Source organism: Galleria mellonella, unplaced genomic scaffold, assembly GCF_026898425.1.
Source record: "Galleria mellonella isolate WM207_F2 unplaced genomic scaffold, CSIRO_AGI_GalMel_v1 utg184, whole genome shotgun sequence".
Classification (NCBI taxonomy): Eukaryota; Metazoa; Arthropoda; class Insecta; order Lepidoptera; family Pyralidae; genus Galleria; species Galleria mellonella.
The window spans coordinates 2,808,065-2,827,219 of record NW_026442025.1 but is presented as its reverse complement, the minus strand read 5'-3'; the positions used below and the strand labels follow the sequence as shown (position 1 = coordinate 2,827,219).

The 19,155-nt window shown below is 35.5% G+C and overlaps 2 protein-coding genes across 3 annotated transcripts in view; both read left to right on the top strand.

Moving 5' to 3' along the window:
* The window catches only part of LOC113512066 (myotubularin-related protein 6), a 100,312-nt gene extending 93,154 nt beyond the window's left edge, over positions 1-7,158 (top strand). For both annotated transcript variants that reach the window (XM_026895838.3, XM_031909092.2), the window contains exons 15-18: positions 1,357-1,474; positions 2,830-2,964; positions 3,999-4,191; positions 5,147-7,158. In XM_026895838.3, coding sequence (XP_026751639.1) covers positions 1,357-1,474; positions 2,830-2,964; positions 3,999-4,191; positions 5,147-5,169 — 469 coding nt within the window. In that variant the 3' untranslated portion in view covers positions 5,170-7,158. The remainder of the gene's footprint in view (positions 1-1,356; positions 1,475-2,829; positions 2,965-3,998; positions 4,192-5,146) is intronic.
* Positions 7,159-7,266: 108 nt separating this feature from the next.
* On the top strand, positions 7,267-9,636 carry LOC113512109 (uncharacterized). The gene is made up of 3 exons (XM_026895890.3): positions 7,267-7,837; positions 8,522-8,764; positions 9,099-9,636. The coding sequence occupies exons 1-3, from the start codon at positions 7,657-7,659 to the stop codon at positions 9,290-9,292; spliced, it is 618 nt and encodes a 205-aa protein (XP_026751691.1). The 5' UTR covers positions 7,267-7,656; the 3' UTR covers positions 9,293-9,636.
* Positions 9,637-19,155: the final 9,519 nt, after the last annotated feature.

Sequence of the window (19,155 nt, the reverse complement as noted above, 5' to 3'; positions counted from 1 at the left end):
TTTCGAAAAATATTATAGCATCGAGAGACCAACTGAGTAGGCAATTGTTCGATTCATAGACCGTTTGAATATATATTGTATTAATAAGAAGGCCACATTTTAATCAAGTATTTTTCATATTTAATTTTTAGTTTGTATTTAATTCTTGTCTGTTAATTAATGTTTCAACCGTGAAGCAGTTGTGTTTGCATGGCTGTGTTTCGGTTTGAAGGGTGGGATATGGCGTGAATTTACTGGGTACAGAGGAATAACACCTGAGTCCTCAGGAATGGTAACGCATGGGGGGTATCATGGGCGAAACAGTATACTCTGTTATGTCCATGGTACTGCTCATGTCTATAGGCGACGGTTACCACTTTCCATCAGGTGGGGCGTCAGCTTGTTTGCCATTCTAAGTTGTATAAAAAAAATCATTTTTTTTTGTTAATACCTGTTTTTATTTCTTCGTGATAACCTATTAGTGGATTAGTTTGTAATCCATCTAAACTGTATTTATTTACTCTAGCGTAGACCTGGTTTTCCTGTAATATTATACATACATTACAAAAATACGTGTGTTCATCTGTAAATTGTGAGCCAACTAACCTGTCTTTATCTTCGGCTATTTTCTCTAATACCTCGAGAGCATACGGATAGCGCTGGTGATTTTTTATTGCGTGAAAATGGAATGGTAACCCCGGTGAGCGATGAGAGATGAGAATGAAAGCAGATCAGTGGGCTCATCGTGATGTATTTAGCGGGAATTAACTACGATGTTTTCTAGGTGAAATCACGTGGAGCTCAACCTGTATTATTAGCATCGGCCGTTATTAATATTTTTTGCAGTTGAGGTGCACAACGGTTCCGAGCAGCGATCTATTAATTTGCCTGTAGATATCTCGTTTAGTGGTGAAACACGTGTCGCAGAACGTGCGTGGACGAAATAGTAGTTGGAAATTTACCAGAGGGAGACTTTGTACAAAAGTCGATTGCTTGGGTACCTCTGTCCCATTCGTGTTTCAACCGTAAAGCAGCTGTGTTTGCATGTCTGTGTTTCGGTTTGAAGGGTGGGATATGGCGTGAATTTACTGGGTACAGAGGAATAACATCTGAGTCCTCAGGAATGGCAACGCATGGGGTGTATCATGGGCGAAACAGTATACTCTGTTATGTTCATAGTACTGCTCATGTCTATAGGCGACGGTTACCACTTTCCATCAGGTGGACCGCCAGCTTGTTTGCCATTCTAAGTAATATAAAAAAAAAAAAAAAAGATTTATGTAGAATTTCTGGCGAGTGTTAGCAGTCGCACATATAGTAACGGTATCAGAATTGAACAATATAATTCTAATTGCATAACTATTGTTTGTATTTCAGATTACTGTACGAGTCTGGCGGCACTCTGTCGGAGCTGGAGTGCGCTAACCACGACCACCCTCTAAAGGAAGACGTCGCCGTGCCACGCAAACCGAACAAGATACCACTCATCACAGAGGTACAGCTTTTTTTTAATGGGTGACAACGGAAAGTTAACCCCGCCTACGCTAACGGTATGCGCTGGCGGGGCACCAGTGAGAGATGATAAGTGAGTATTAAAGCAGGTCAGTCACGCGTGAATTTACAGGGTACAGAGGAATAACACCTGAGTCCTCAGGAATGGCAACGCATGAGGGGGTATCATGGGCGAAACAGTATACTCTGTTATGTCCATGGTACTGCTAATGTCTATAGGCGACGGTTACCACTTTCCATCAGGTGGGCCGTCAGCTTGTTTGCCATTCTAAGTTGTATAAAAAAAAATTAGGTCATCGCGATCAATTCCGCAAGAATGAACCAAGTTGGTTTCCAGAAGGAACCGCTATCCTATCCACTTAACAACTCTCACTTGTGCCCCGCCAGCATATACCGACAGTGGAGGTGGGGTTACTATTCCATTATTACCCATTTCAAAAATAAAGTTGACAAATATTTCCCTCTACGTTTACGCCAAGCTTCTTAAGGGGTACCTTTATATAATATACAGGGTGTACGGGTCAAGGTTGCAAAAACTGAAAGAGTGGATTCTGACCATTATTCTGAACTGAAAACCAGTGGAAATTCTTTTTTTTCCTGATTTTTTTCCATTTAGAATCAAGTAATCTATGATATTGTCATAATATAAAAAAAAAAAAATACTTTTTAGTGAAGAACTATGAAATATCAAATAAATAACAATGTAATATACGTATTAAAAATCTACCATGATGCCTGGAATCAACTGTGCACGCTACAAGCGTACGAAAACTACCTACGAAATAGCATCGACCGCACGATACCTACGTGTTTTCGCGTTGCGTGGATCGTAAAATTCCAAATACATTGCGCGGCGTCAAAACTAAGAATCATTAATTATATATTATATAGCTGTGGTGCATTTCCGGTGAGAAATTGATCTTCTGTCTTATTCAGTCCATTCATCTGAATCGGCTGTTTTTGTTTTGGCCAACCTGTACCTTCCACTCTGTATATGTATTTTAGTAATACAGTGGTACCTCGATAAACGAGTACCCTAATATACGAGTGTTTTGAGATATGAGCCGTTGAGCGAGCGATATTTTGCTTTGAGATGAGAGCAAGATTTGAAATACGACAAATTGTGCACTACCACGCTACACACGACCCCAACATGCGGGGTGGATGTTGGTGTCCAACAGTTCCTCCCACTTCAGACTAACTAACAAAAACAACAGTGGTTGGAACTGTTGATGGGAGTACGAATTAATGGCATTTCAATTAATTTCAATGGGGGAAATTACGGAACAAGCTAAACGAGGTATGTCGAGGTACCACTGTATATCTATTAATTCGTAGCGCGCGGACGAAATAATTCCGGTGAGCCTGCCGGAGTTGGAGCGAGAGGTGAACACGGTGGCGCTCGACTGGAAGAGCATCAAGAGCGTCACCGAATGCAGCTGCTCCACGCCACTCGACCACTTCAGTAGGAAGGTAATTATATAAATAAATATTCAATTAGAAGTGGCATTAATGTAATTTTAATAATAATAAATACGTTGGTGCCTCTGCGCGTGATTAGGTTTGCGCCTGAGCGCATCCCTACCGCCCCAACTCTCCAATCCTCACGACATACCGACTCTCCGTCCCCCGACGTGGGTCGAAGTGCGGTGGCCTAAGCCGCAGTCCATTAGAAGGAGCTGACGCCTATCGTCGCTCCCCTCTCGTGAGCTTGAAATGCCCGTGTGCACTCGCCGCTCCACACGCGCCCGGTGAAGCTGTAAAGGCCATTTGTGGCTAACAGCAAAAACGATTAGAAAAAAAGCGTTAGCACGCGGTCTGCGCAACGGATTTGACAAGCGACGGATTGCAAAAGATTAACTAGCAACGGTAAATAGATCCCATACGTTCTCACGCAGCAATCTGTAAACTCTAGACATGGAAATTATTGCTACGTTTAATACATTATCATTTCGTGAAATTATATTTTTTTTATTCATGGATATATCAGAGACAAATCACAAAAAGTGATTTTCATTCAAAATGTCTTAATGTCACACTGGCTACTATTTGCTAAAAGTGAAATATAAATTATGATTTTTATGATAAGAAATGATAAAGTCTCTATTCGCTCGCTCTGTATGACCGTCTGATGAGATATCATTTCACTGCTAACTGACCGTAGCCAATGACTCACAAATAAATCTGAACGCAGCGACTATCTGCGATTTCATTTAGTATGATTTATAGCGAATTAGCTAGAGCGACGTATGATTTGGCGTAGCATATGAAATTTCAGTGAGAGCCGTTTGGTCCCGGTGTAAAATGAGCCACTCCTTCTTTGCCATGTTCCCCTGCTAAGCGTGGCAGCTACTGGCAACCCCGTCCTTTGTGGGGGAAACCTATGTTCAGCAGTGGATGGTTAACGGCTAATATCACAATGACGATGATAAGAAATTTCACTCGTGCCATGCGAAATATTCCAAGCGTCGCAATGGTGGTGTTATCGTGAAGTGCGTCCTCCGCAGCACCACTGCTGGGGCTGCGGCGCGGCGGTGTGCACGCGCTGCGTGGCGCGGCGCGCGCCGCTGGCGGCGCTGGCGTCGCCGCGAGCCGCCCCGCTGTGCGGCGCGTGCGCAGCCTGCACGCCGGCCGCCACGCCCGCTGCCACGCCCGTCGTCACGCCCGCCACGCTCGCCCCGGATCTACGCGCGCATACTGGTAATTTTTAAACGTTACTGACGTTCTTCTTCTGGGAGAAGGGATTATTAGTAATGGAGATTACCTATTTGTATTGTTACCACAGTTTATACAAAAATCGTTTGTTTGGGTACCTTGTCCCATTCGTGTTTCTACCGTGAAACAGTTGTGATTACATGGCTATATTTCAGTTTGAAGGGTAGGATGTGGCAGTGAATTTACAGGGTACAGAGGAATAACATCCGAGTCCTCAGGAAAGGATTAGCAAAATATTGTATTTTTTGTCTTGCTACTACAGTTATTAATTAGTATAGGAGACAATTTTTTTAACCGTCTTCAAATAATTCAAGGTTGTGTCCCATAAAAAAAATCCACTTCAATTGTGACGGTACCAGTTATTATGGTTTAAATAAGTAAACTACTGAACCGATTTTGATTAAATTTCTATGAAACCAACCTGTAAGTATATATCGTTTCTGATAAAAAGAGTATTTTCCAAATCGGTTTATAACTAACAGCGTTGTGAGGTAACAAACATAAACAATATACAGCCTAATTGTGAACCTCCTTTTTTTAAAAGTCGGTTGAAAAAGAAGATTCTTAATTCCATTGTATTCTATTCTTTATATATTTTTCTTTCTTTCTTTTATACAACTTAGAATGGTGAACAAGCTGACGCAAGGATAACAGTCGCCTATAGACATGAGCAGTACCATGGACATAACAGAGTATATACTGTTTCGCCCATGATATGCCCCCCATGCGTTGCCATTCCTGAGGATTCAGGTGTTATTCCTTTGTACTCTTACCTAACTTTGTCATTTATAAAACTACTAGGATTTTTTTATCGGCAAGGATATGTGTACATTTATACAATTTTAGATTAGTGCCTTAAAAATTTTACTAAAATTGTTATTTTTTCTTTTTTGTATGTTTGTCTAAATATTTTTGACAGCAATTAAACATTTCCTTTCAGACATCGTGACATCGGCAAATTAGAAATTAAAGTGGAGAAGTCGAATATGATCTTACCAATGTCTTTCAAAGGAGAGTATTCTATGAAAATAGTGTTAAATAAAAAAAAATATAGTCAAAATAGTGTTCACGTAAATGTCATGTCAGGAAAATAAGGAAGTTATTGGCGATTATAAGACGCAGTTCAAACAGAATGAATCAAGTCTAAGGAAACATGCACATAACACCGTGGCGCCAACTCTGAATTGATATGGAGCTAAGGGTGTTGTCACACGCATATTCTTTATTAATTTCGTGCCTATGTAAACCATATTTCTCTACATATATTCTTACACGGGGGGGGGGGGGAGGGCAGTAATATCGTGTGATGCTTATGCACGTTTGTGTGAAATCTATGCAACCAGTTCATTGGATTTGAGAGCTAAGTCGTTTATGATTTATTAATATAAATATTCTGGACAATCATTTTATAAATAGTTTTAATATACTCTTTTTTTTTTATTATATTGATACTTAATGGTTCCATAGATTTATTTTTTAGTTACAATAATATAAAGGCAGTGCCGAGTCTCTTAAATGACGTAAAGTAATTACATGCTTTGTGGCTGCAAAGTTCTCTGCCCATTACATTGTATAATACCTTCCCTCTTTAACAACGTTTTCGCTAGCGAGTCCATGAGATAGAATGAGATGGCGATATGTGGTGTCTTATTCTGTTTTATTTGAACTCCAACCGAAATGATTCTATCTATATATATTAGTTTATTCCTTGCCCTCTTGACAAGCGAAAAATAGAATGAAATAGCAACGTCGGATGTCTCATTCCAACTCATGGACTCGCGATGTCGATTCCATCGAAGAATTCGCTTGCCATTTGTCTAGAGGCCCTTGTATAGGGGGTTAAAGAGCGTTCACACAGATAATTCAGATATCGCAAGGCTAGGAATAAAAATAAAAAAATATTACAGTGTAGTGTAGTGAGGTAAGTTAAAGCTAAAAGCGCGGTGACAATTGTTCCAATTTTGTCTTTCTCGTCAAGTCCATGTAGGCTAAGATCACAGGGCCGACACATTTATATTATTTTATTAAAGCGAAGTATCTTTTGTGGATGTGTACAACAGCAGGCAAGAACAAGTGAGCTGAGGTTGAAAAAGGTACAAAGATGTTGCTACAGTTCGTTAAAATATTAATTTAGTTTTTTTTTTATATGTTCAGTAGGACGGTATTTTTTTTATGGTTGAAAATGGTATGGTAACCCCGCCTGCGCTAACGGGATACGCTGGCCGAGCACCAGTGACGGATGATCGGTGAGAATGAAAACAGGCCAGTTAGCACATGATGATGAATTCATCAGGAATTAACCATGATAGTTTCCAGGGGGAACCGCGAGGAGGTCGACCTGGTTGGGTATATTGCTAGCAATGGGATTCTCAGTCCCCATTACTAACAATCCCTTACCCCCCCCCCCCCCCCCCCCAGGTACCCAGTAGGACGGTATTAGAAATAAATATTTAGGTACTATAACCGGACTATCTACAGGTTATTGTTTTCAAACGCCTTAATGCTCAATAAATAGTCATTTAAAATTGGTTTATATATAGAGGAGCAACATTTTTGTACTTTTACAACTAGTTAATTATCTGCTTAATAATTGACGCTCAGTTTATGCCCATTTGTTCTTATCTATATGATATACACCCATCCAGCAATTTTAGTTTTTAAAAAAATATGGGTTTAACGGCCCTGGAGTCTTGCTGTAATGGGCGTGCATGTACAAAAAATAAATCGATGTCTCCAATAATAGATTGTATTATATTACTTTTTAGAATATGTATAATGTACCTATGTAAGAGGCATAATTTCTTATCCATAATAATTATAAGTGATATATTACAATTTCTCGATGTAAATAATTGTACTGTTCAGTAGAATATAATATGTAATTACTGTTATAAAATAATTAAATGAAAAATGTAAAATAATTTAATTATATATATATACATGGACATAGTACTATCTTGTTTTAATACCTGTCACTATTACAACCTTTGTTTTTAAAAAAAAGTATGAGTGTTTGAAAGTGTTGCCATTTGAATGACTAATGTTAATAATTGCGTTTACAGTCCCTTTAAGATATTTAATTATATATTAAATTAACATTGACGAGGTACTTGTAAATATATTATTTTAAATGATTAATCTTTCTAATTATTTTAATGTAATTTTAAAATTTTATTTCTAGCAACACATGCCCCTAGGCGATTTGACATAATTTTAAGCGTTTTGTTTCTCAAAAGTGACATGTATTTTAACTCCTTCGTGGCAAATGTATGTAACAGAGCGATTATGTTATCCTGTTACACAGTTTTACGCTAATTGAATTGTTACCGTTTTATTATCAGTAAGTAATCGAATAACGAGCGAGTCCAAGTCACTAACGACCAATTATGATAAACGACAGCATTTCAAAAAGAATTTTTCGAATTTTTCATAATAAACTTCGCATGCAAAATGTTTTATCGTACGGGAATTTTGTTTGCTCTTATTTATACAGTACTCTGTACCGAGCCAAAGAATAAAATAGAAAGACAAAGGATGATGGGTGTAGATACTGTACATGATATTAAGATCGATAAAGATACAATAATTAATCGTAATTTGAAATTGGAAAGGAAAAATCGCGCCAAAAATTGTGAGTATTATTTATTTCCAAAGTATAGGTATTTTATTGTAATAGTTTCATATTTATTAACTATTCAATGCTAGCCGTGTAGATACTGGCATAGAATAGGCCACCCCTTTTGCCGTGGGTGTCGTAAGAGGCGTCTAAAGGAGCTCATGACCAAGGGATGGTTTGTATAGCGTCTCTCTTCAAACATCAAAAGCCAAACTGCAGTTGCCAATCCGCCTGCCAAGCATGACAACTACTAGCAAAGCTCTCCGTATGGACGAGGCCATGCTCAGCAGTGGGCGGTTGGTACAAAAACTATGTAATATTACTATCGTTGAAAATTACGTAAGTATACATTATATTTTAACAATAAGACTAACCGGATTTACGTATATTTTAATCGAGAATTAAACACAAGTAAATCTGAAATATTACGTATATTTCAGATTTACTTGTGTTTTATTAGTTAATTCAGTTAGTGTTATAGTTAAAATATTCAACATTTAACAAGAGGATACATGTAACAGAAACAAGATCCATTTGATGGGAAATGAGGTGAGGTGTTGGTTGGTGCCTTGCCGGTGTATACCGATAGCGTAGCGTGGGGTTACCATTCCATTATCACCCATTAAAAAAAATATCTCCCTCTGTATGAAGTTACCGGTACTGACATGTATGCACGATTTGATTATAATGATTTTGCAGCGAATCCTAAAAACGAAGAAGGTGAACCGGACTGGTCATACCGCACCATCCCAAATGAGATGAGCGCTCACGTGGAACAATTCAAACGCAATATGACCGACTGTTTGAAGGAAGTGCAGGCAAAGGACAAAAGACCAGTGACACGTTTGTCACCAAATAAAGAATCACCAGTCCACGGTGAATGTCTAATAGCGTGCGTGTTGAAACGGAATGATGTAATTGTAAATGGAAAGATTAACAAAGGTTTGTTCGATATCAATTTAGCGGTTTTAGTTTAGGTTTAGATAGTTACATGTCATCATATAGCCTAGTTGGGCTATATGCTTGTTTAGTTTGTAGAGTCCAGTGAAAACCCTTATAGCCTGAGCCAGATTAGAAACGGGATAGGGATTTGTTAGTAATGTACCTATAATACCGTTAGTCTCTTCTCTTGGTTAAACACTGGGGAATATTTGTTAGTTTTTATTCTGAATCAATTTCAATAACTTTTTTAGGAAAGGGTTTAAATATTATTCTTTTGATTCAATTAATTTTAATTAATATTAAATGCTAATTATTTGCATCATTATACTTGCAGCAAATTTGATATCATTAGTGAGTAAATTTTATGCAAAAGATACAAAGCTTATGAAGAAACTTGAAAAGAATTTGGATCGTTGTATAGAAATGAGCATTCATAATCGAGACGAGTGCACTATGGCATCACAGTTAAATATTTGTACAAATGAAATTATGGTTAATAATAAACATAACATTATTTTAAATTATTGAAATATTAAATATTATTGACGAATACAAACACCATTATGCTTTGAGTTATATTTTCTTGTCGTATATAAATATAAAAAGATCTCTATTATAAGAATAAACAACAAGAACATAGAAATAAATGTAATGGTATTATTTTAAAGTTATTATATTACATTGAAAAATAAAGCAGCTTTTAGTTGTGTTGACGAAATCACTGAACCGTGTATGGAGCTTTAAAGACAATAAAATGTAAACAGGATATTATATTTATTTTTTAATTTACCTAACAATCTGTCAAACATCTAGATTCTCAAGTTTGTATAAAAACCTATGTTTGTTTGGTATTCTGTCTATGCGTCAACGTTAGTAACATCAATAGACATATTATGTGGTTATACTAGTGTGCGGATTTGTAAATCTGTGCACGTGACAGATTGAAATTTATATGGAATTCATAAAAAAAAAAAAAAGATAAAATGCACACATTTGATAGAATTTTTATTTTAATTCGTAGACTTTATTTTGATTAAATTCGATATGTTTTTCCTTAAATTCTTGTACAAAATAATTTTCATTGTTCTGTAATATTGTATTTAAAGTGATAAATCCTTGAACCGTATGAAAAATATTTAACTCTGTGGTTCTTTTTTCTAATTTATGTTATATCCAAGTACAGCAAACTTAATTCTAACTGACTACATTAATTTAAAATTAATTTTACTACAAAAGGTAAAAATCATTGGAAATTGTTATGTTCATATTCCTGCCAAATCAGCTTTGAGTATATATCGCGCAAATTTATGTCCTATAGGTTATTTCGCTCTTACATACCGGTTATGTTATTTTCTCTTTTTTCACCGGTACTCTGTATACTGATATACTTCATAATCTAAGGCAACATCAGATAGTAAAATCTGTGCAGTCCATTTTTTGTGTATTTTCTTTAATCTGTGCAGTCAATCAATCCCAATCTCAGTCATCATTCTTTTTATTGCATTTATATCTTTAACTTTTTTCAATTTTTGTTTGTTTTTTGATAGTTCACTTTCAAATTAATTAAATTATAACTAAGTGGATATCCAAAAAGTAATAATAGTCGTCTTTAATTGTAGTATCGTGGTCCTGATTCATTGATTATTTATTCTACATATATTGTGTCATGGTTTGGATTCTGTTGATTTTGTTGTATCATCATCATCGTACAAATTAATAACATATCTATTGTCTATTGCTGAACATAGTTGTTCCTTATATTTCATCATAGTTTGTATTTTTTGTTAATAAGTATTTCGGATAGTTAGCATGCTTGATAAGAGGTTACTCCCACAGTATTTCTATAGAAATACAGGCTTACCTGTTGTCAGAGGGGATTCCACAGTCTATTTTCTCTTGTATGCATCATTATAATTGTAAAAGTTTGGAGTTTTTCTTGTGTTAGACCCTGGTTTAATTTTGGAATAGAAGTATTTCTGTACCTAACCTTTATACAAGAAGGAGGTTAGGCTGTGATCAGTGTTAACAAGTCATTCTTATATTCAGTGACATAAAAAAAATAATTGTAATTATGATTATAGTTTTGTTACTATTTTTTTAAAAATTCAAGAAGTAAAAATTATGAGAGGATATTGATTTTTTTTAATTGTAATTTTGATGGTCATCCTGCTGACTGGTATCCTGCATTGATTTTTATATTCAAAGAGTATTATTTCAAGTCGTCAATAAATATTTTGGTTAGTGGATACCCTGAGGGGTGGTTTTGACAGCTTTGCATAGTAGTACTTTATATGTTAACAGTCCTGCATATGGTTTTTACATTTTTTATAACTAATTCATTAAAAATCAACTGATTACATGTGCTCATATAGTATGCATATCATGCATATATAGTATCTAAGAATAAAATAAAGAATTAACATGTGGTTATACCTCATATTTAATGAATAACCAAATTAAATTTAAACTGAAATAAAAAGTCCTAGAAATTTATGTATTACTCTGCTACATTCAGGACACTATGTATTTTTTTTTTTTTTTTTTTCTGAATGTGTTTGCTGTTGGCCGTGTGTGGCCTTTACAGCTTCACCGGACGCGAATGCAGGGGCGAGTGCTGATGGCACTCCAAGCCCGCGAGAGGGGAGCGACAGAGGTGTCGACTCTTTCTTATGGACTGTCAGGACACTATGATTGAAGGGCATTTTCAAATGTAATATAGAGTTGTTTTGTCTCTTTGCGTCCATTTAGTGCAGTTGGCAAGTTTGACGGCGATAATAAAAATGTCCCAGCACTGAAGTAATTTCTATGAATAATTTGTGTAATGTATTCATTATATAGTTTATTTTAAGATTAACTTTCAGTTTCATTAAAAACATCTTGTGTTCTCATTTTAAATAGATAAACTTCAGAATTAGGTGTTTTACCCACTTTACATCTACAAAATCCAAATTGCGTTCAACCTTGGACCATTTAGCGTCCAGCAGATTAGAAAAGGAATATAGGAGTGCTATTTTTAAGAATTTGTAGAGAAAGATTGTATTTTAACAATTTCTTTATTTAAGATTATAAATATTAAAAAATCAACATTATTATCATTAATAAAATAAAAATAATTCTTCTTAACATTGGTAGAACTTAAAATTAGCTAAGTAATAGGCAAATAATGATTGCAACTTAAAGAATAATCAGTAATCTGTTAATTTTACCCTGAAATCACAAGGTATTATTATTGCTAAAGGTCAGCCTTGATTATAATAAGTTTTTGGCTATATTAAAGCAACGAAACTATATAACAATTTTGTCTAATCATACAACTACAAGAATTATTGAATCAATAAATTATCAGAGAAGGTATGATTATTGTTAACCGTTCATAAAATAAGATGTTACAAATTGAAATTAATAGACCAGCAATGGTTATTAATGGACTGTATGAAGTTATTACGATGATGGTATGTAAATAATGAACACAAGAGGATAATGAAGGTGGAGACCACTGATTTGAAACTTTGTAGTTGGCAGGATTCGGTTCTGGCTTTAGGCTTTCCAGAACTTTTGGCTCATTCGAATTTACCCTCAGATCAGGACGATCTCCACTCACTAAGCCTATTGGTTATGTGTTATATAATTAAAAGTGATACGAAATGATATATATTAATTTGTACGATAATCGGAACAATATATGTACGCGCGCCATAATATTCGAAAACGAGAATGACGATAACGAATTCGTTTTCTACCGACACATTCGATAACAAATAGACAAGACTATTTTTTTCTTCTTTACGATATTGTTGCTAGGCGAAATTTATTAAAGGCACAATTCTTAACAATTATTATAGCCTTAGGATTTTAATTAATAACATAGATTACATTCAAAAGATTTATCTTTGGCCTCTAAATAACTTAATCCTTCAAATCGCGTGCATTTTAGATGATACCATCTAATACTCTTGTCACAGCCTATGTTTTTCTCGTCTTCTACATCTGAAATCAGTATATCGTCACATTTAGAACATTTCACTCGCTCCACGACTGGTAAATTTTCTTTCTCAAATTCCTCATTAAACATTTCCTGTGTGACTTCTTGTATCTTCTTTTTAGACCAGTTTTACGAACCGTTTGAGAATGTTTTAAAGTCTTTTCTGGTCTTGTTTTTTAGTTGTTTTAACTTTCTATTTCGTATTACTTCCTGCTCCTCTTTTTGGTCCGCTCTTCATAATATTTTCTCTATGTAGCAGAAGATATGGATTCTGGAGTTCTTTGATTATTTTTTCGTGTTTTGTTAGAAATTTCAGATAGCATCAGGTGGTCTTTAAATGGATCAGGGTATCTTTTGTGTTGCTGCTGAAGCTGGTTATAGAAACTCTGTAGGTAAAAAGGATGGTAGCGATATAGTTGATGCTGATGATGAAGTTAAAGGCAGTTCTGGAGTTAGTTTCTTGATGAGAGTTTCTTTTTAAACACTTAATATGGTTGGAGTTGATTCAATATCTTCTATTGGTAGAATTAGAACGTTGTCTAAGGACATCGTCAGTAATTGCCAGAAAGATGTAACGTCGAAAGGGACAAGTTAGGGAACGAATCGTTTTTGTTTGTGTCAAGAGTTGAATAATTATCTGGATATACTGTAATTTTAATATATATGTAAAAAAGTTGTGATATTCAAATGTAATGTTCGTCTTTGGGACAAAATGGTTATTGAAAAGTTCTATAATTTTTTTGTATGTAATGGTTTCTTCACAGTGGCGGATTAAAGGTCCAGAGCGCCCTAGGCAATCACTTTATCGGCGCCCCTGTACCGGCCATAAATGGCCATCATAATATTATAAATTTTAACTACTTGTTTTGCAATTACGATGACGTTGTATCATCAAACCCTAGACTTTAGAAGACCAGGACCCTTGTACTTACGCTAATGCGTGAATGAAATATGACGTTATAACAGATGATGGTGTGTTATGAATATATCACTAGAGAACGTCCCGCGATTTCACCCGCGTATAGTAGTGTAGTGTAGCTTTCTACAGGTGAAAGAATTTTTGATTTCGGTCTAGTAGTTTTTGAGTTTATTGGTTATAAACAAACAATCGAATAGTGGTAGAGCACAGCTGCACTGCAGCTCATAACTGGCCGGATCTAATGGGGAAGTACAACATCTTTGCAGAAGACTGGCGTGAAACAACGGGGTGAATAACCTTGTTGTGTTTAGTCCAGTGAGTAAGCGTTCCGGTGGCCTAACTTTGCAACACACGCAAGTCAATAGTACAACATAGACAAAAACTTTCCCTGTGCTTGGACAGTAAATAAGCCATTTTCTTGGACGTTTTTCTCTATTTAACAATTTCCGTTCAAACATTGTTTTTGTCAAAAAACGTGAGACTTTATCTTCATACTCTTACTCAATGAAAAATCTACGTTTATATTTTGATTGAAACCATTTAGTGCAATATATTCTTGTGTTTCGTTGTTGATACTCCACTGGGCTGGGTCACAATCCACGATAATTATTGTATTTTACGACTGCTGCCCACGCCATCTACTGCTAACGAAGTAGATGGCGTGGGCACGAACAAATCTTGTGGCTGTATAGAACTAGAACTAGTAGAAGTAATTATATTGTATGCAATACATTAATTATTTTACAATCATACAATAAAATAGTCAATGAATTTGAAAATAAAATAAAGCATGTCAATCAACAGTCACAAACTAATTCATGGTCACCATTAGGATATATAAAAAAAAATAGGTCAATATAAAAAAAAATGTCAAAGAGCAAAGAATTCATTCATATTGTAAAAAGCATTTTCAAGTAGCCATTTTTTTAATAATAATTTGTATTAGGAGTACAAATAAGTTTCCGCCGTTTTTTAACACAAATTAAATATTTATTATAGAAGAACGGTAATATAGATTTATATAAAATATTGCCCATCACTTGCAACCACTTTTTCCCATCTCTCAGGCAGCATTCGAATTCCACGTCTGAAGAACTCCTTGTCTTTTGAGGCTATCCACGAATCAACCCAATTTTTGGTATCCTCATAAGATGTAAACCGCTGCGTCGTCAGAGCATGTGCCATGGACCGAAACAGGTGATAATCGGACGGTGCAATGTCTGGTGAATACGGCGGGTGGGGTAACACTTCCCAATCAAGTGTTTCCAAGTACTTTTTTACGGGAGCCGCAACATGTGGACGAGCATTGTCATGCAGAAGAATAATTTTTTCGTGTCTAGAATAGTATTGAGGGCGTTTTTCTTTCAGAGCTCGGCTCAATCTCATCAATTGTGTTCGATAGAGGGCTCCAGTAATTGTTTCGCTCGGATTAAGCAACTCATAATACACTACACCTAGCTGATCCCACCAAATACACAGCATAAGTTTTTTTCCGTGAATATTCGGTTTTGCTGTTGATGTTGACGCGTGGCCAGGTAATCCCCATGATTTTTTTCTTTTTGGATTGTCATAATGTATCCACTTCTCATCACCAGTTACGATACGATGTAAAAAACCCTTTTTTTTATGTCTAGCTAGCAGCATTTCACTTAAGCATAATCGGCGTTCAATATCTCTCGGCTTTAATTCGTACGGAACCCAATTTCCTTGTTTATGAATCATTCCTAATGATTTTAAACGATGTGAGACTGCTTGCTGAGTGACTTCTAATGTTAGAGCAAGTTCTTTTTGTGTTTGAGATGAATCCTCCTCCAATAATTCCTCCAATTCTGCATCCTCGTAAATTTTTGGCCTTCCACTGCGATCTTTGTCTTCTACGTCGAAATCACCGTTTTTAAACTTTTGAAACCACTCTCGACACGTTCTCTCACTCAAAGCACCCTCACCATATGCTTCTACGAGCAATTGATGCGCCTTAGCAGCAGATTTCTTTAAATTAAAGAAGTAAATTAATATTTCCCGCAAATGACGCTTATTTGGCTCAAATTTTGACATTTTCAAGTTATAAAAATTATATTTTACCAATATCAAATCAATAATATTAATAGGTTATGTTGGTCTTGAATGTCGAAACTATTTTTTAAGCCGGTTATCATCTGCGAAAGCTAACCGAAACTCCGTGCCGCGCCATCCACAATAAAACGGCGGAAACTTATTTGTACTCCTAATATTAGGCACTTCTTTTAGATTATTTGGCAAATGATTATATATTTTTATAGCCATTATATAACTATTTTTCTTATATATCATTGAGTTAGTTTGCGGTAAACATAAATGATCATATCGTCTCATTGGTACATTTCTAAGACGGACGTGGGGTGGTGAGTGATGTGGTGGTGAATGGTGGGGTGGTGAGGCGGACTTACTTGGTGTGCCCCCCTTTTGTGTGTGGTATTCGGTTTTTCCCTGTATCTCGGAAATTTCCAGGATAAATTGATCAAGAAAAACTTCCAGAGGCTAAGCCTTGATTGAACATAATTTTGTCGATACATTTTTGTAGGTCACAGATCTCCCGGGGGAGAAAACCACACTTTTCCACTAACACTGTTCGACACTTTTAGGTTATATTTGGCTTTGGGTTGATAGAAGGTGATACCGCACGCAATCCGAATGTTTGATGATACCCAATTTCGAGGGGTATAAAAACGCACTGTCCAGTGTTTCGGTACGTCTCTAGTTCCTCTATAATGACATGATCCTTAGGTTCGCCTTATTTTTGACGCAATACCGTCATAGTATAGTACGAGGTCTGCCTCGTTTTGTTTTTTCCAGAATATTATTATCTTAATTTTCATTCAAATCCGACAATTCAAAAGGGGCTGTATTTTGTTCAATGAAAGTTTCTGCTATCTCCATCTTGTAACAGCGTAATTGTAATATATCTTTTTATTGGCACCTTTGCTTCTTTGTTGTTTTTTTTTGGGCTGTACCCATGAATTATAGCAAAATTTTGCATATGAGAGTAAATAGTCCGATAGTCCAATTTTTTGTTCGAGCTCTCAAAGGATATATAGCTACCTGTCTGTCTGCTAAATCACGACGTCAGGACTATTGACATTCACATATTCCTTGTCCTTTTTGTTATATCGCTTACTAAGATCTGGCTCTTAATTTGCAAATAGTGATGACAAAAATAAAACAGGTTTGCTGTCGTACTACATATGCCATATTATTATCACTTCTTAGTAAGACTTGACTGTTGAAAGTAATTTTGTTCTAGTAATAGAATTTCTGACCTCATACTAGAACAAAATCTATCTCATAGGAACGATAGAGATCAAAGGTGATGATAATGAAGACGACGAATCGCTGCTTTTTATAGCTTTTTCGTAAGAGATTCGTAGACTTTTATATTTTAGACATTTATATTATGTCAATGAATCAAGAAAGAAAACAGTTGAAAGAGATATTTAAACTTACATTTCAAATATTCTAGTGATACGTGATTAGTAAGAATAGAGAAAATATTGCAAAACAAAGCAATCTCAACTATCTACGTTGGTGTATAGGGAGCCATTTTATCTGGGATCTGTATAAAGATACAGTGGGTTGCCAAATTAATAGGGACAGTCACGAAATATTGGTTTTTTGTAAAATATTGGTCCATAATTAATTCAAAACGTCACTTTAGGCTATGATTATATTTAATAATATTAGATACATATCTTTAATGAATTTAGAATACAATAATTTAATATTTAAACAACTTGAAAATGTAAACAAGTATAATAAGTACTATGATGGGAAATTATCAATATTTTGTCACATTTCCTTTTGCTTCTATCAGTGCTTGAATCCGCCTCGGCATACTTTTGATACACTGTTTAGCACTTTCTTTTATTTTGGGATTGTGATGCCAAACATTTATTAACTTTTCAACCAGTTTTTCTTTGGTAGTTATCATTTGGTAGTTTAGAAACATACCTAAAAAAAATAGAAATTTATTCATAATTTTTATAAATATGATTTTATATAACACAAACAAAATTGACATTAGAACTGACCTTATTCCAGTCTTCAACAGTCTTCAGGCGGTGCTCACGAGCCCAAGCAAGCCGTTTCTTCTTCATCGCCTTTGTCAATCGTGGTTTCTTAACTGGACGATGACCTGTCAGGCCTTCCTCTGCCAACCTTCGCTGTACAGTTCTTTTAGAAACAGGTATTCCATATTCCTGTACCATCTGAGTTAAGAATCCAACAGTTTTCTTTCTGTTTTGCAAACAGATATCCCGAATTTTCCTATCAGAACGTGCTGTTGTGATACGTTTTCTGCCACATTTGCCTTTTCTTTTGGGCGAAAGTGGCCGATTCTGGTCTAAATTGACCTTTATTTTATTGACAGCAGACTTAGATACGCCGGCCAGTTCTGCTATCTTTCTCTGAGAATGACTTGTGGTTAGGAGAAGAGTTTTAATCTCAGATTTTTTTCTCGGAGACAAATCTACCCCTCGACCCATAGCCAAAGCTGTAAAAATATATAAAAATAAAAATTGTTCTAAAATCTGCCTCAAAATACTTTAATTTTAATAATAGTAAAATAGTACTTACTTGCAGGTAATAATTATTTCACAAAACCACAAATGAACTGTTCAAAAGAATTATTTACGTGTTTCACTTTTACACGTGTGGACGACTGTGTGTCTCTCTCGTTATTAAAATATATTTATAAAATAAATAAATCTCTCATCACTTGAAATTCACTTTAAATTTGAGTTACAGAGATACTGATAACATAAAAACATATTTCAAACACACTTATACCACTTAAAAACGCAATCAGGGGCACTTGAGGAACAAAAATTATAAAAAATGTGACTGTCCCTATTAATTTGGCAACCCACTGTATGTGGTCAGATAACATACGTCAGCATAATCAATAATGGGAAAAATAAACAATTAAGAGGACAAAATGCCGATAACTCGCGGTTTATACGGACAGTTAGTTGTCGTCCACGAAGGTAAGACGTGAATCAATCTAGAACTTGATCAGATTGTCACACAGCAATAATTTTTTGTGCAGAATGTGTGCTTCTGAATATATTTTAAAACAGAGACAAGTATATTTTTGACTTGTATTTTTAAAGTTTTCATAAATTTAGCTCCGAGTATCTTTTGTGAAAACCATATATCCAATCTTTCCCAGCCATTTTATTGTCTTCCCACTTTGTTGGATATTTCTGTTATATTTAAATAAAACTTATTCAATTGCTTTATACTTACAGTGTAAATTTACCATACCCACTGGTTTAATTGTGGAGCCTTAAATGGCCTCTCAACTTTGGTTATATTTCCGAAGTTCAATATTACTTCCTAGTGACTTATATATATTTAATGGCATTATACTCACATCTGCCCCTATATCTAATCTATAGTTTACATACCTGTTCTCTATTAAAAAGGTCCTCTGTCCAGTCTGTCTTTTTATTACCT

Coding starts and splice junctions, on each gene's coding strand:
- LOC113512109 (XM_026895890.3), top strand. CDS start 7,657: ATGTTTTATCGTACGGGAATTTTGTTTGCTCTTATTTATACAGTACTC. Junction 7,838..8,521: donor GAAAAATCGCGCCAAAAATT/GTGAGTATTATT, acceptor ATGATTTTGCAG/CGAATCCTAAAAACGAAGAA. Junction 8,765..9,098: donor AAATGGAAAGATTAACAAAG/GTTTGTTCGATA, acceptor TTATACTTGCAG/CAAATTTGATATCATTAGTG.